The sequence below is a fragment of the Onychostruthus taczanowskii genome, unplaced genomic scaffold (genome assembly GCF_017590055.1).
Source record: "Onychostruthus taczanowskii isolate IOZ18803 unplaced genomic scaffold, ASM1759005v1 scaffold38, whole genome shotgun sequence".
Classification (NCBI taxonomy): Eukaryota; Metazoa; Chordata; class Aves; order Passeriformes; family Passeridae; genus Onychostruthus; species Onychostruthus taczanowskii.
Window position 1 is genome coordinate 13,247,162 of NW_024501237.1, and position 18,265 is coordinate 13,265,426.

The following is an 18,265-nucleotide window of genomic DNA, read 5'->3' on the forward strand; positions in this document are numbered from 1 at the left end:
AAAAACTAACTCTAAAAAATTATACTATGTGGAAGACAATTCAGACTTTCCTCCCTTGACTTGCTAAATAGGACCTTTCCTAATTGCAATGAGCACAGTTCAAATAATCTGAAAAACCAATTTGATTAAAACAAAAAATTGGTTTCATTTCTCTAATTTAAATGAAATATTTGAAGTACCAAAAGCTTAAATAGGAGAATGCAGATTTAAATTAGCATAAATGCTACTAGCAATAGAATATAAATTTGCAAATCACTGACAATGAGGATCATGCTTCATTATTAACTCAGCAGGATTTAGTCCAAAGTTGAACAACATTATTTGATGTGTGTGCTCAACACACTGACAACTTCAAGGTGTGATTTGAACAAACTGACCTGGATGTCATAAAAATGTCATAACATTTTTTAAAGGAAATGCTGTTTATAATTCTATTTTATAAGGGTGGCAGAAGAATCTTCAGTGACTCTTTCAGTTTTTCTGTATTAATGATGACTGTTTCTCAACAGTAATGACTAAATAATTTTTTTTTTCTTCCTGGATGAAGTAATCCAAAAATACCTGGCAACTGTGAAGAATGATATGACTGAGATTCCACCTTCCCTGGGATTTTGCTTCTGTAGTGACAGTAATTAATAATTATGAAGTCATTAGGATTAAATGGAAATGTCACAGTGATGTTATTATTAATGAAGTAGGTTCTCCTAGAGGTGACAATGTGCCTCGCTTACAAACTAGCGTGATGACAGCCGCTACATATCTTTGTGGCAATTGCTGTGGTCCAAATTTTCTATGCTCCCAGGAACAGCAGCAACATGTGTTGGAGTCATCTGGTTCTATAATCAGAACATGAATGTAATTACAGACACACACACACTGCTCTGACTCCGTGCCCACAAGGGCTGCTGCCGCTGCGCTCTCCCTGTGGCACCTGGGGCCAGCTACCACTTCATGCTGCTTCCCAGGCAGGGAATGTAGGGAATGGGTTTATCCTGGGGTTTTGTCCCGTTCTGGAGCTGGAAACACTTCCTGTTCAGCCATAAGCTAAGGAAAAGTCTGGGATTCTAAAACACTTGGGTTGCATTTTCCTAACTCTGCCTGTGCTCGTCATCCCTGCTCCCTCACAAAAGTTGTGTATAAAAGCAGACATTGGATTCAAAGTATTTAGGAATCTGATATCCCGAGTTGATTGTAATTCTAATAGAGTTAATAATGTTCCTCAGAAAGCCAAATTACCCAACTAATTAGTATACATTCATAGTGAGATAACATTGAAGCTGTCAGTCAGCAGCCAGTGATGCTGTATTTATTAAAAATTAACACAGTTTCTGTTTGCCTTTAAGTGGTAGCTGGTTTAGTTTTGTTTTGTTTTAACTGCACAGCTTCTACTAATCTACTTCTCATTAACAGCACCAAGGCAAATCCTTTCTTTCTGCTTTGGCTGGCAGTTTCAGAACTGTCTGTACATATAGTGCAAACAAATTTTGCCTTATTAATGCCAACCGCCCACCTCCCGCACAGCCGATTAATCCGCCTAATCTATGGCGCTCGAGAAACACGTATTGCCGTGGCATAATTACGTTTCCAGATTAAATATCATCTGATTTCACTGGCAGGGAATTACTTTTCGTGGCATGGGTGGATCTCGTGGAAGGTTTGGAAGAAGCTCCTTCATGAGCTACTCAGGGATTTAGTGATGGTAGCTCTCTGCTGGGAAGGCAAAGCACTGAAGAACGTAACCAGCCCACGTTTATGGCTTGAACAAGGAGAAAATGCAAGTGTGAAATTAGTGAAAAAAGATATTGATGGGAGGACGGAGCCTTGCTTGGACCATTGCTGCAGTCCCCACCATCCTTGTGTACTGCTCACATCTGACTTTGGTTTATGTCAACAGGATTATAAAGCTGTTGATACACATGAATGCTATTACCTCCAGTAATAAGATGCTGAATTAGTAGTAAAATACTTAATCCTCTTCCACTGAATTTAATGCTGTGAATAGGGTGCAAGAGAAAATTTTAGACAAGTCTAAAATTCCTTGGAAACAGACATTTAGATATTGACTTTCCTTAAAGGCACCTACTTGACTTCCAGGGATTTCTGAGATCTGGAACACTTGTCAAAGGAGGGAAATGACTGTTTACCTATTAGGGCAATGGCATTAATGAGTGTCTTAGCATGCACAGTTAATATAGTGGCTTCATATAGGGCCATAATTTATCATTCTTAATTAGAAAATCATTGAGTTTATTTTCTATTTTTCTGACAAAACCTGACAGAACTTCTGATAAATGTGGCTTGAATCAGTTTGGTTTGATTTAGTGTAAGAGTAATACTGATTAGTGGTGAAAGGGAAAGAGAAAAAATAGCTGCTAAAAACTGCAGAAAAACACAGCAGATATGATACTGGAGCCCCAGGCACCAAATGGGATTCTTACCCCTTGAGAAACACAGATTAATCTGAAAACAGTTGCAAAAGTATTTTAAAATGAGGCTCTCGGCAACGAGATGGAAAAGCTGTTGATGTCATGGATACACTCTGATTTCTAGTGCAGGTCGATCTGCTGTACAGGCAGCTTCCTCAGTTATTTTCAGACTACTTTCAATCCTCTCCTTTATAGTAAGATTGTCTTTGCCATGGTGACTAATGACTTTTTCCTATGTTTGCCAAGGTTGATTTTTGTGCTGCCCTTCTGTCTCACTTCACCGAGCCTCTAGTGAGACACTAAAGGTTCCTTCTCACACTGAGAATTATTCCCCAGGCCTTGGATAATATGTGAGACACAGCTTCAAGCATTTCCACCACTGACTGTGTCACCTGAAGGGAAACTTAACCTGCTCGAGCAAATACAAAAATCCCTTTAGTCCCAGCACTTCTCCAGCAATTCACACCTGACTCCCACCCAGATAATTTAATCTGTGGAGGCTTCAGAACTTCATTTATCATCTCTCCCTCTTCTCATTTACAAGACAGCTAAAGTTATCTCCACCTCCTTCTGCCTGGGTCCCATTACCTCCTTAATCCATTTAAATCCTTGCATTATTTTTTTTTTCCTCTGCTAAATCCTCAGCTTCAAGGTCCTATGTGCCACCCCTGAATGTTTCCAAGAATATTCCGCACTAAAGTACTGGAATGGTTTTTGCCAAGACTGAGTAGAGCCTTGCTGACAGTTTATCTTTGGCTTTTTTCCTGCTGCTTATGGCTATGCAGCAAAATGGACTCGGGGCTTTTTTTTTTTTTTTTTTTTTTTTTTTTTTTTTCCCAGTCTTCTTGCAGATTCAGGATTTCATCTATAAGGAAGTGAATAATGATTGGACTCGATCTTAAAGGCCTTTTCCAACCTAAATGAATAAATCTGTGAATGGGTCTAAATGGTAAATTTGCTTAGTTGAATACAGCATTTCAACAATAAACTAATTTTTATCTGCTTGGGTTTTTTTTCCAGAGGACCTGTATCACCAAATTCACGCTTTTTACTCTTTTAACCTCAACTCCATTTGTGTCTTTTAGAACTTTTTATTATGAGACTTGTTTCCAAGAGAAAGCTAAAATAAGAAGATGCATGTTGGTCTACATCTAAATATCCTTTAATCCTTTTGGGCAGTGTACTCCATAAAACAATCTCATAAACTCTCTGGTGCCTCAGCCAGGCCTTTACCTCCTCTCCCAGGTTCCATTTCAATTGTCAGCATCAGAAGAGCGTTAAAAGGATTTTATGAAGATGACACATGCATGGAAACAAACCCTTTGATCTTATGTCCTAGATTTTGACTCCAGTTTGGATTTCTAGAGAAAAGGCAGAGAAGGGTGTTGGGTAATGCAAGCTGAGTGGTAGGAGATCAGCTAATGGAAGATACTCAGGAATGCACCACCACACTCAGGGCTGATGAAGAGCTCTTCCAAAGCTATCATCATGTTTGTTTTCCAGGTTCCCTGGCACTGACTGGGCCAAACTTAATGTACTGAAATCTAAACTCCTTTGGAAAAGTCTGCATCTGCAGTTCAGGGGAGTTTTTTATCCATTACTGAAAAATAAGGAATTTGTGGAAGCTGTTCCTATTATTGATATTACTACTACTATTTTGGCTTACGACATTTCATAGGAACTGCCAACAAATATCCAAACTTAGTATCTGCCCTGAATCAATTTTATGTGCTTTCTGAATCTCGCCTGAGTTACCTTTACCTTCTGAAGTATCAATAAATCATATAGCTTATGTGTTTGGTAAGTGCAGAAGTAACTGGTTTTCCCATTATGACACACCAAATTCAATTTTACTTCAAAAACCCCTGATTTTTTTTTTCATGTGGGAAAATAGTAAGTGGAAAAGTTAGTTGCTTTGATGCAAGTATGTGTCTAAAGTTTTGAGTTATTTTGCTGTGTTGCATGAGGAAACATAATTTGATTCTTTTCTTTTCATTCCCTTTAAAAGGAATTTTTTTGGATTCCTAAAATCCATTAGAATAAACAGTCTGGATGATGAAAAACAGAATGAGTTTCTTATTTAGGAGAAGGGAATCAAATTCTGCTTATCAAATGACACTAATGACCAAACTAAATTCACTTCCACACAAAATGCACATGCTGTTTTTCAATCAACATTAATTTGTCTTTCTCATTCTATTTTCAAAGTCTAATGGGACATTTCTAAGGATATATTTTAGCTGCCTCTTCTAGATTCAGAAGATCTGCAATTAATCTAAGCAAACTTATCCAAAATATGCTCTAAAAATTCTTCATCTCACTATGTCTCATCTGTGTTTAGAAATGTGTTAGAAGGGGACTAATCAAGTGGTTTCATAGATGCAGTGAAACAGATTAAAAATCTTTCATATTTACCCCTGTTGATTACAATTTGTCATGAATAATTTTGTTTTCTGAGTGTCTACAAGAGTTTGGTGGCCTCAGCCTGGGAAAAAATATAGTTTATATTGCAATTTTTTTAGGATTATGCTGATTACTTGTATTTACTAACTTTGTGAGCACAAAAATAATTCCACAAGCAATGGGGATGACTATTGAACTAGGCCTTGGTGGAGCAGTGGAAGATGCTGAAACAGTTTTGCAGGGGCCAAGTCCACAGCTGTCCTATGAGGAATTTTGCCAGCAAGGGCCACCAGCACAGTTCTGAACTTGCTCCTTCTGCTCCTGGCTCCTCCAGTGCTCCCACTGAACTCCTGAAGTGCTCTATGTTCCTTGAGCCTCCTCGTAAGGAAGGAGGATCTGTATTTGCTATTTTGAGCATGCCTTATGCTAAGGAACAAAGATGGGCGTGATTGCATTCCATATTATCTTCCAAAGTGCTGATAAATCTGGAAGCTGAGCTTATAGATAACCCCAAATTTGCATTTGATAGATGCAGCACCCATGCAGGTAAGGCGATGGAAGGCAGAATGCTGCCCTGGCGTCACAGGAAACAGGCTGGCTGGGTGAAGTTTGATTAAAAGGATGGGCAAACTGAAATCCTGCCATTTTCTCACTTCTGAAGTGATGATTTGCAGAGCCCCCCCAAACTGAGAAGAAGGGCAGCAGTCAGTGCTAAGTGACCTGGGCAGCCTGCCTGCCTGCCTAAGGATTGCAGTGGCGTGTTTAAAATGCACGAATTCACAAACAACATGAAACCCTTGAGCCAGGGTAAACTAGATGGAGAGAAAATGTGTTAAAATGACTCATTATAGTATCACAGTGTGCCTTCTTGCATAAAAGCTTTTGAGCTACTACAGGCCTAGGGCAGAAGTTTGTAAGAGCTTATACAGCAAAAAATATTTTGGTTATTTATTACTCCTGGTTTAGCCTGAAGAGTTTATGCTGATTCAATAACATCAGTCAAATTTAGCTGGTTGGAGCAAGTTTATGCCTATCTTGTGTTACTGAAGTGGTACAAAATATCTTGGCAAACCTTACTTTAGCTTGCCATTTGACCAGGCATAAGAAAGGAGATAGGAAAGATTTACTATTTATATTGTACTGATGGAGAAACAGAAGCAGGTAAGGTGACATGAGTTGCTCAAGATCACAGAGCAGGTCAGGGCAAGTGTTCAGACACTGCACTGACTGATGAAAACATTGAGTTTATGTGAGAAACATACATACATATATATATATATATACATACACTTTTACTCATGTTATTTGTACACAAAATTTCCCAAAGTTCACAGCTTATCCATGTGGTGCATAAAGCAAATGTTCTGCTAGGTTTCACCAGGTTTATACAGAATCTTGTGCCAGCATAATGTCTTTTCTAATTGTAGTTATTTGGAATATTCACATGAGAATCAGTTGCTTAACAATGTAAAAATTTCTTTCATGCCTGGTCTGAGAATGTTGCTGAATATACTTCTGGACCAACTCTCACACAAAAAGTCACTTTCATTATTTATCTTTCTCTTTTGACTTACTGCTATGGATTTATTTTTTTTCTTTCTACTCCACAGACATTTTCATGCCATCACTTAACAGCATCTAAAGTCTTCCCTTCCCAAGGAACAGACAATTATATTTTCATCCAACAGGACAATTTATCAACTGCAGCACCTGCTTTCAAGAATACCATTGCTTTGGTGTTAATTTTGGCTGGCGTTGTGCATTGTCAACTGTTATTAAATGGAATGGTGAGGTTATACCACAATTCATATTGCACAAATATTGGGTAACATGTTACTTCAAGGTAGGAGGAAGCTGAAGCAGATTCATGTTCCTGTACACACAGAAGTATTTAAAATTAGAATGACACAAGCTGGACAGAGCACAGCACTCCAGAGCACTGTACACATTTCTTGGATACTAAAAGCAGTTGTTTGGAATTTTTTGGGTTTTTTGTGTAGCTGGCTAAAAATTGTGATGCATTTTGCAGACACAGAGCTAAACCCTTGCCCAGCAAGTATCAGAGGTTGAGCATCCATTATTAATCAGAAGATTCCTATCTTCCTCTGTGAAGATGCATATTTGTGAGTGTATAAATACTACACATACATATAAAAAAGTTGCTGCCACAAATCTTTAAAGCCAATGCCTGGGTTTTGCTCAAGAGGCATAAAAAGTGCCTCCAAGCCTATCGACTAAGTTTAGTGTGCAATTGGGAGGATGGTGTTCTCACATCAGCACAGAGCAAGAATAAAAGCTACTCCTGAAGGAATTCAGAGCATTTAGACTGATCCCCTATTTTGAACAATCACCTGCAGAGTGTTTTCCTTGAGAGCACAGCAGTGAGAAGAAGGATCACCATCCTATCTACAGGGTGACAGTAACACGCAGTAGTAGATATAAGCACAGTTATAACTATATGTGATACAAATTATATTTTCCAGGCAGGACATGGACAGCAGGTCTTTTGAGTGTATCTTAATTCTATTATTAAGCTGCAAAATGGACATCCACCACTGCTGGGTATTCAATGCACACCTGTATTTGTACAGAGGATGAGGATATGTGGATGCAGACCTCCTGCTTTCCCTTTTCTGCAGCTACAGGACAGACCCTGGCCCCTGTGTATCAAGGGACAGAGAACTGCCTTTTCTAACACAAAGCACAATAGCCATTTCTCTACCAAAATGCAACTAGATTATGTTGTGGTGGCAGCTCTGTAATGACCTAGAGATGAATGCTGTCAGCCTGGAAATGAGAACTATTTCCTTTTCAGGGAAAATGGGAGTACAGCTCCCTCCTCTCCTGGCCAACTGTTCCAGCCACCACATGATCCTATCCCAGATCTTTTGTTTAATTTTGCTTCAACTTAGTCATTCTTGCATCCTTTGTTCACAGAGCTCCAGTTTCAATAGATGGGACAGATAGTACTCCTATCCAAATTACCTGGTAATGAGGAAGGGTGAGGAAAGAGCTGAAAGGAACTATTATGCTTCCTGGCTATATTCTTAGGTAAAAGAACACTATTACCTTCATCTATTGAAAATCGAAATTGTGAGTGCAAGTCCCTAATAAGTAGGAAAAAAAAAAGCCAAACAAAACCAACCTGCATTATGTTCCTCTTTAAAAAAGACAAGAAGGAACAAGATGGTCAGCCTCACTCAGTTCCTGAGGAGCTCAGGAAGCATATCCTCTTGGAGTCCATTGCCAAGTATGTGACTAAGTGACCAGTGTGACTCTGAAGGATCTAATAAATGTGAATAAGAACTAACCAGACCTTTCTGAGGCCTTTGACATCCATCCCCTGTAGCATCATTTAGGAGCTGAGGGTTTCTGACCTGGGGCAATGGATGACCAGAGATGGATGGATGGATGGATGGATGGATCAGAGACTGGCTGTGGCTGCCAGAATGGACACAGGCCACTCACAAACAGGACTTCCAGGTGATTTTGTGGAGGCGTCTTATACAATACTGACAGTCTCAAGTGCATCTCAGCCTAGACAGATTTTAGGACTAAGAGCTGAAACATCCATGTCAGAGGAATGCTTTTGCCTGAATACTTCACGTGATAAGATTTCCACTATTTGCTTGCGAAATTGTAAAATGGATGGATGGATGGATCAGAGACTGGCTGTGGCTGCCAGAATGGACACAGGCCACTCACAAACAGGACTTCCAAGTGATTTTGTGGAGGCGTCTTATACAAGTGCATCTCAGCCTAGACAGATTTTAGGACTAAGAGCTGAAACATCCATGTCAGAGGAATGCTTTTGCCTGAATACTTCACGTGATAAGATTTCCACTATTTGCTTGCGAAATTGTAAATTTTTTTTATGTTTATGTTCCTATGTTATCCTAAGTCTGCACTATCTTTATTTACCATCAACCTCACTAATTTTACCTGTCAGAGAATGAAAGCATCTCAATTAAAAGATAATGATGCACGAAAACCAGAAACTCCAAAGTTACAAAAGTAGTTAAAATGACTACCCCGTGCTTAAGCAGATAATCACGCCTCAGGCCCACCCTTGCAAAACATTTATTTTTGGATGTGAATCACTGCCTGCCCAGAGCTGTGCCCAAGCCATGAGGAGCTCCGAGGATGTGCAGCCCTGGCTCCGAGCTGGATGGGACGTGCGTGCACCCCGAGCAGGGACCCACGGCAGAGGGAACAGCGCTCCCAGCTACACGCGGGGCCAGTCCAAGTCTGTGCACACACAGGAGGGCTCCTGATGACTCCAAGGATCAGACGCTGCCTGTCTCGTTGTGATCCATCGTGTTCTGCCGTCCATCAGGACTGCCTGCTTTCACATGCAGCTAACATCATACTGAAAGTGGTGAAATAATTGAAAAGCACGTAGCAACCTTTCCTAATACTCTGCAAAAGATGTGGCAAATCATTTGGAAAGCATAAAAGATTTTTGCTTAACCCAGCCCCACATGTTTTTCCATTGTTACCGCAGACTTCCTAAAGTTACAACTTTCTGTGCAATCTTTTCACTCAAAGTTTCCTCTTTTTTTAACCTTAACCAGCTAAACACAAAACCATACTCAAAATCATGCACAACACAAACATCCCATCATTTAAAATCAAGTGCCTTGGTGTGGCTCAGATTAACCAGGAAGGTTCCCACAGCTTCAGACCACTAAAACAAAAAGTATAGAGTGTTTTTGAGAGGTTTTGGTGGGGTTTTTTTTGGTTTTTTTTTGTTTTTTTTTTTTTTGTTTTTTTGGTTTTTTTTTTTTTTTTTTCATATAGGAAATTTTGCTCTGTTTCATCTTCTTTTAGGCCTTATCTGTCAGCCTTGTAGCCTGCAAGGTTGCAGCCAATTAGATCACGGCTTGTTTGCTATCTGTGTCAAACTAAGTTATACAAAACCACAAAAATAAGGTTTGGTTCTTATCCTGATACTGTCTCATTAACTACAACGTTGCACAATTGTATCAGAAATATCTGACCCTCAGCTATAATAATTCACCAGGATGATGTCATCTGAGCTGTCACCTTAGGTATAGGAGGTACTACACAAATAATCTTGATAACAAAATGCCTCCTTTGCTTTTGAAGGTTGACTTCAGGGTCTTAGTTTCTTGTGTACAGATGAGAGATTGTGGCTGCTCCTCTTCATGACAACCTTGGGTTTTTAACCCTTTGAACTTAAAGATTTTTTTTTCTTTTTTCTAAAAAAAAAAGATTTAACATGGAAAGTGTTCAGATGCTGTTGCTTCCTAGTAGTAATTTGAGGGGAGGGTCAGTGCAAGACCATTCACCTTTAGCTTGTACATAGAAAGTTTTTGAAAGGTCATGCTTTGGACTTTGCAAGATTTTGCCTAATTATACTTTAGGCCTGCCACATTTTTTTTTCTAACTTCTGTTCCTCTCTCCCTTCCCCTCTCCTTCTTCCATTTGTAATTCCAGCAAGTATATTCATACTCTCGATGTCAGCTGTAGGAGTGATATCCTGAAGGGAAACTTAGCTCAGATGCAGTGCCCACTAGTCAGTTTTAGGGGGTTAATTATTTTGTGTCCTCTGTACCACACTAAAATCAAATTACTGTCATCTAGTTTAGGATTTATGTATTAGCATGGAAGGGTTAAGTGTTTTCACAGTTATTATCTATAACTCCATCATGCTAAATATCTGATTTTAGCAAACCGTGCTGTTATTCCACCTGCTTCACTATCTTCACACTGGATGTTGTGAAATCTATTTTTTTTTTTCATCTAAATTAGGTTTTCACTTGTGTCTTGGCCATCAGAAAGGCAGAAGTTGCACTTTCCCCTGCATCTCATCATTGTCCAATTTACTTTTTTTTTCCTCCTTGGGTCACCTACCAGTCTAATGCTTGTGCCAAGATCTGCTCCTTAACGTGTTGAATCTGCAGATATTTCTTGTGGGTTTTTTACCTTTTTTTTCTCTCTGTCAATTTCTGTTATTTCTCTAGCCTGCTCAGCAGACTAGAACTACAATCCCATCACTCCAACCATTATCTGTGTCTATCCCTTTATTGTTAAAATAAAATAAAAAAAAAAGAAAAAAGAAAAAAATTTACAGTTCAAAGTCTCTTGAACTTGTATTAGCATTAGTTTTGGAAGTCTTGAGTTTCCACAACATTTCGAAATGGAAGGGTGGTGCAGCTAGGAAGAAAAAAAAAAAAAAAACAAGCCTAGAGAAGAATACTTGCCAAAATTGTAGGGTTAAAAAAACCCAACCAAGTCAGAAAGCTTAAAAAACCCCAAAACAAAACAACCACACAGCATTTTCTTACTACTAATCTTATTTCTGTTTCTCCCCCACTCCCAATTGCTCTGCGAATTTGTAATTCACTGCTTCCAAAGGTTCTTCAAACTTGTTCTACTGGTTTTCAGAAGCAGACAGACTCGTTTTCCTAAGCTCTTCAGTACACCAACTGAATTTATTTAATTTTTCATTTTGCTCCTGCAAAGAACCCCGGGATGCTCCTTGAAGGGCCCTAAATCAATCACTCCGTTGTATCCTATGGATATATTCACTGTGTCCTCCACAATGCTGTGATTACCTGGTGTACAAAACCATACAGAGCCGTGCTAAAATGAAGGCACTGTTTAGCAGCCATAAAGACCTTGATCCTTGATGGAAAAGTGCCTCATCATAACTAATGCAGCCAGCTGCAAGGGGAGCAAATTTTCATGAAAATCCTTCCCTTGCTCTATCACTGACATAATAAAGGAGAGCGGTGGCTTTGTCATCATGGGTGGAAGAGGCTTCACAAGGGCCTCGTAACGGTGTCCTGGGGCGAGATCCACCCTGTTTTCTTCCATATCAAAGTTGTCCTGGAGGAGGTTCTACCCTGTTTCTTCCACAGTAAGGTCCCTGGTTCCAAGGGTTTGCAGGGATCCGCAAACTGTAAAGCTCAAGGGTCACTTTAACGTGGTCTAAGGGAAGGATGTGGGATGCCTCTTGGAGCTCTCACAGTCTTGGAAACATGATTTTGAGTAAATCCAGAAGCATGGTTGGGAAGGTGGAAAAGGCTCAGAACTGCTGCTACGATCCGGAGAGGCTGTCAGGGTAATTCATGGGAGCTCTGTCTGAAACGGGCCAGTGCGGGCAGCGAGTGAGAAGACCAAGCTCTGAGGTGCGTTCTTGCTTCTGAAAGACGACTCAGCCCAGGTGTCAATGCGAGGGCCTGTGCCAGCCCCGCGGTGAGGAGGGCTCGCCCCCAGCCAGGACCTTTGCCGCCCAAGTTCCGCGGCCGCGGAGCGGGGCCGGGCCGGGCCGGGCCAGCTCCCCGGGCCCGCGGCGGGAGGCGCGGCCGCCCCCTGCAGGGCCGCGCCGGGAGGCGCCGCGGCAGCGGGCGGGACGGAGGCGGCCCCGGGGCCGGGACAAAGCCGGGGGCGGCGGCAGGGGCACCGCCCGTCTCCCTCCGCCCCGCACTACTTCGCCCCAGATGTCCCCGCCGCCGGAGGGGAAGGGGGGCGGGCCGAGGCGGGGCCGGGGCGGGCGGAGCGGGGAGCGAGGGAGGCGCCGAGCAAGGAGAGCACCGGGCGGGCTGAGGCAGCCGCGGAGCGGGGTGGCCGCGGCCCTGGCACGGCGGCGCCCGGGGGCGGGAGCCCAGGGGCCGGGCGGAGGAAGAGGAGGGGCGCGGGCAGCGGCGAGAGGAGCCGTCTGGAGGAGCCGCCGCGCCGAGGCGGCGACGGAGGTGAGCGAACGGCGGGAGGAGGCCCCTGCCCGGGCGGGGCTGACACCGGCCCCGGGGCTGGGGGGTCCCCGCCGGGCGCGGTGCCCGGGTGCCCGTGCGGAGCCGGGTGTGTGCGCGGCGGAGGGCGGCGGGCACGGGGCGTGCGGAGCCGCGCCGGGGGGCAGAGGCAGAGGAAGGGCTGGGGCGCTCCCCGGCTGCTCGGAGGGTTCCCCGGAGGGAGGTGGTCGCGCTGGCGGGCGGCTCCGAGCCGTGCCTGTGCGGCGGTGCCCGGGCGGGCAGGGCGCGGGGCGGGAGCCCGGCCCGGCTCGGGTGCGCGGGGCACGGGGCGGTGGCGCGGGGTGTCACGGCGTGACCCCGGGGCTGCCGGGCGCCGCTGCCGCGAACAAAGAAGCGTGCGGGGAGCAGCGCTGCCCTGCAACACAAACTCCCGAAAACGCCCGCAGCCGGCAGGAGGAAAATGGGCTGAGAAGAGGATTCGCTGATGAGGGGATTCGCTGAGGAAGCCTCGCTAGGAGGAATGTTTCTAGGATGGAAGGATATATTCGGTTCTCCTCGGGAGAAAATGCAAGACTTGCAGTGGTTTTGAGGCCACTGTCATATCTGCTCATTGTTTGTTGTTGGGGATTTCTTTTTTTGCATGTGGCTAATCACGCCTCGTAACAAAAAATTTTCTTTAAGACGGCTCTCTTGATTAATTCAACAGTATTAGGAAGAATAAGGAATACGAGCCCTTCACTTTGGTCTTTGTTGTCTGCGTTTGCAGCTGACTGAATTATGACTTGCATGTAGGGTTAAAAGTGCTGTCTCCTTTATTTCAGAGCTCTAGGGGAAGATGTTGTCTCTTCTGACATCTTGCGATTGAGATACCTGAGAACAGGTTCAGTAAGAATCAAGTTCCTGAAGAAGACACTACGAATGTATTGAAATAAGAAGCTGTAAACATTTTTTCCCCCCTGTTGCCTGTGCTGCATAAGAAACCATAATGTGAAGCACTTCTCGGACACTCTCCCAAATGTATGAAATCTCCAAAGCTCGCTGGCCAGACTGGCTGCTTTAGTCAGTGGTACTTGCCATGTTTGTGGTGTGTTTATAGTACTCTGAAGAGAAATCAGTTTTTTTTATGAAATTCCCAGAAGGAGCATTTTATTATGGACAGCTTTTTCTGTATGTATATCCACAGAGATTAATGCCTAGAGTTGAAAGGCATTTAGTATACGCTGCAAAGTTGGCTTTCCCTCAGCTTTTCCAGCTGTATTGTCTCCCGTGTACACTGGGAACACACACAACTGCCTGAACCGCAGATGCAGCCATGGAGCTGCTTGAACTTGTGAGCCACACCAGAAGTCTTGCCCAGGGCTGGTCCCAGCCGCCGCTGCAGGATGTCAGCTGAGCTGTGATTGATAGTGCCATGCTGATGCCAGCACAGCAGCACACAGATGGAGTGACACCCGTCCTGCGGAGCAGAGGCTGCTGAGTTTTACGAGGAAGGGTGGCTGGTTGCTGTCACCTCTGTCAAGTTCCGCGCACAGGATCATCCCGTGCCGGGTGAACGCGCCTCTCCCCGCTCCTGAGATGCTGAAGATGTGCTGCAGCTTATGACACATCCAAGAGAAGAAGCTTTATAAAATGGCTCAGACCAGCTTGCTGCAGGGAAAGCAGTTTTACTGTAGGGAGTGGGTTTTCCACAAGCTTCAGCACTGCCTCCAGGAGAAAGCGAGCTGCAGCGGCAGTGCTGCCAACAAACCATCTCTTGTAGGGAATCCTGGGAATAACACCGGTGTTGTCTCTGGGAAAGGAGCTGCCTGGGGTGTGTTGTTGGTAGGAGGGCCCGGCAGTGGGAAGACAGCCCTCTGCACTGAGTTACTGTGGCCAAGCTCACCTGCCAACCTGCAAAGAGGCTTACATCGCCAGGCCCTGGCCTTCCATTTCTGCAGGGCCCAGGACTCTGACACGCTCTGTGTTGGAGGCTTTATTCGAGGTTTAGTCACACAGATATGCCGCAGTGGACTGATCCAGGGGTATGAGGACAAACTAAGAGATCCTGCTATTCAAAGTCTCTTGCAGCCCGGGGAATGTGAGAGGAACCCTGCTGAAGCGTTTAAAAGGTAAAAACAAATTTTAAAAAAACCAAAAAAAACCCAGCCCTATTGAAAACAAACCCAAAATAAAACAAACAAGAAAAATCTGCTGTTTAGGTCTTCCTTCCAGTGAGCCTAAGATGCAGATAGTTTAAAACATGTTTGCTTCATGGCTTGTTATCTCTGTCAGAGCGTGCAGACTTACCACGGAAAAAACTAACTTTGTCGTTATAGCTGACATAAATAAATATTTACTTTCAAAACAAAGTTTATTATTAATAGTGAATTTATTTACATTTGTATGTTAGTACCCTCAGATGTAACTGGGTGTTTTGGAAAGACTTGAAAGTAATTGACTTCAGAGTGGAAAATATCTGGTCCATGGTCTCTATGTGCCATAAAGGTAGGGCAGTTATCCTTCACAGACCTGAAACAGACCTTACAGGACCCTTGGAAAAGCTTCCAATTGCATGCTCTGTCTAAGAGGAAACTGGGCTAATGGATCTCTGGGTCTGATCCAGCACATCGGTTTTATGTTTGTCTAAAAATATGTGGTAGGAAAATGTCAATTAACTCCTTATGTTTCTTCTCACAATATGCACAGATTGTGTCAAATCTTTATTGCTGCTTCTTCTGTAAGTACTTCAGAGTGTTGATGGAATCAGAAATTGATAGAAATTGATCACCCTGCCTCTTAAGAGGTTTGTCAGCTGTCTAAGCTGAATGGAAAAGAAGCAGGCTTTTTTTATTAGTGTTCCCTAACAAACTATAGTTTCCTGAGTATATCACTGATAATTCTGTTTCTGAGAGGATAAGGGTATATGAAACGATAAATTACATGTATATAAGTGTATATCCATAGATATACTTAGAACAGTGTACAATCTTGAGCACAGCCTGTGTCTATTGGTCCTTATTCCTTTGGGTTACAGTGAAGGAAAATTGATGAAGGGTAAGGCTTGTCTTCATCAACAGAGTTTCAGTTGAACATGTTGCCAGCATAAAACTTCTCTGGAATATTGGTTAAACTGAATTTTTTTTTGGTACTGTGTAGTGGTGTAACTTTTTGTGGTGCTTGAGGGTTTATTGCCTGTTTCCAGTATAAAATTCCTCTCCCCTATTTTTTCTTTCCTGCCTACTAGGTTTGTGGAGGCAAGTACTGAGGTTGAACTGTAGTGCTTGCTCCCATTGTCATAGTGGTGTAAAAGAGCCTTCTAGTTCTGATGGCTGTTCTGTCCTTGCCTGCTGAATAAACAGGATGCATGTCTACATTGTTCTCAGTGTAGTGTCTTAAATAGTCTAAACCGAGACTAGTTCTGGATTTTTTGTTTGCTGCTAAGTGAATATGCAACTTCTAACAGCTATCAGGGTCCTAATTTCAGAGGTATCAAGCCCTCTTAAATTCTCATGAATAAAAACTGGATGCAATTAAGTGTCTATAAATGGAATAGCAGACTGGCCATCTAGCTTCAGGCAGTCTTTTAAAATCATGAAAGTGGATTAATCTGGTGTGTAAGAGCCCGTTTATGTTTAAAAGTCTATTACAGGGAAATCTGACTAATTTAGTACAGGCAAGTTCTCAGTAAGAGCTGGAATCCTTCCTCTTGTAAAAATGATTGCCTTACTGCACAGAACAGGAGCTAGGTAAATGTCTTTAGACAAAAATGCAACCTGGAAATATAAAATATAAGAGATATTTGTTTAGACTGATTTTTATAAACATAGGGTTTAATGCTGGGCTAGTTTGAGTAGGTCGATATACATGGTTCTTGGTTTTGTACTGGAAAAATTAAACAGGCACAACATCCAGCAATAGTCTTTTCCTTCTCAAATTTAGCAGTGCTGATTGTGAACTCCTGTTACTACACTAAAAATACTTATGGGGAAGTACAGCAGCTTCAGTCAAGGAGATTTTTCTTTTCTCCCTTCATGTATTCCCTTGCTCCCACTTACCCTGATCTCCTGCTCTCAAAAGCAGCTGTGGTGGCTGCTCTTGGTTCTCCTGTCTCAGATTTAAGGGAGATGAGGTGTTGGAGACAAGGTGCTGTGCTGGGAATATAAGTTTTCAGCACTGTAGCAGGGGACCAGGAGGTGGCTGTTGACAGCAGCACCACGAGCTTGTTCTGCTGGGTGATACAATCTCTGTCCACAAACAAGAGGCACTTGGCCACCCCCTTGCCACCATCAGACACCTCAGCCGTTTGTTTGATTGAGCCTTTGCTAGTGTATAAGCCGTGCAAGGAAGGTTTTGACAATTTAGGATGTTCCGTGGTTTCTAAGACTTGCCACGAAGCACTCCGATGCTCTGCTCTGGTGTGTTCAGAGTTTATGTTAAGTGAAGGTTGTTGTAATGTGAAATGAGTTCTAGGAAGACTTACCAGTCAGATGATTGCATCTCTCATTGTGTAAAGGCACTGAAGAAGCACAAAGTGCTTGCCATCAATTTTTGCCTTATTTTAGTTTATTCAGTAGAAGAGGAGAAGGATTTTTCTTTAAAGGCGCTGTCAAATTTTTGCTCTGCTTTTCACAGCTGCTCCAGACCCAGCCATGTATTCATGGCCTAAAATGGAAAGGCTTCTCTTCATAAGTGCTAAACAAGATGATACCACTCTATTTTTGTGCTGATTGTCCCAGAAATGCTGAGAAAGAAAAGCTTCTTAATGTCTGGTAACATGCTAGTTTATAAACAATGTAAAGTTTGTTAGTTAAAATGGTGACATGTTTTCCTGAAGGATGTTTCTTAAACAGATTTTCATCAGTCCTGATGGTCATAATGATACATGTGCAAGTGATGACCCTCAGAGTTAAGATGTTTCTCACACTGTTTCAATGTCTCCTCTTAAAAACTTCTTATACATTTATAAGCTTTAAATACCCTAAAAATTCTTTCAGGGGCAGATCTTGAAATTTGGAAGAACCAGAAGCGCTGAATTACACAAATGCATTTGTTTCTGCACTGACAGCTGAGAGAAAGAGCAGCTACTTGCATCACTTTTCTTATCAGGCACTCAGTGCTGGAGCAGAAAGCAGCTTAAAATGTGAGGGAGAGTGCTGAACCCTCACACTCAAATTTTCAGTGAAAGTAAAGCAGAAGAGAATGAAAAGATGTTACAGACACCAGAAGTTAAGAAATGGTGTGACAAACAAAGAATTTTAATTCAAAAGGTCCATTAGGTCTTCTTCCCTATTGATACAGAAAAGTCAAATTCTGAGTAACCCAAATTTTGTAATGCTCTCTCTAGGGTTGTTTTGGTTTTGCTGCAGCAAGTTTATGCTTCCAGTGATTTGGTAGGAATACAGGCAGATACCACTTATCCAAGGCCATGAGGGCATAGAGCAGCTCTGATATAGGCTGTGGATAATGCTAAAATTTGTGTAAACTAGGCTGTAGAAAGGCATTTCCCTTGTGTTCCTGGTTTATGTTTTCCAGACAGAGGAGATGACATTAAAAACCTTCAGACAGTAGGGAAAGGCACATAATTCCCATGTGTTGTGCTGCAGTTGGGATTACTGGTGGGAAGGCAGAGCTTGCTTCCTTCACAGCCCAGAGGGTGTCTGTCACTGGAAGTGTGGGCATGGTTTACCCTGCAGAGCTGATTCTTTTTTGCAGCCATTGCTCTTGAAGTTGAAAGATACC

General features: G+C 42.7%; 1 protein-coding gene across 2 annotated transcripts in view; it reads left to right on the plus strand.

Moving 5' to 3' along the window:
- The first annotated feature begins 12,336 nt into the window (after positions 1-12,336).
- The window catches only part of ANKRD50 (ankyrin repeat domain 50), a 40,576-nt gene continuing 34,647 nt past the window's right edge, over positions 12,337-18,265 (plus strand). Inside the window, exons 1-2 of one of the 2 annotated variants that reach the window (XM_041412015.1) lie at positions 12,337-12,550; positions 13,369-14,655. In XM_041412015.1, coding sequence (XP_041267949.1) covers positions 14,177-14,655 — 479 coding nt within the window. In that variant the 5' untranslated portion in view covers positions 12,337-12,550; positions 13,369-14,176. The other variant, XM_041412016.1, reaches the window with a different exon arrangement.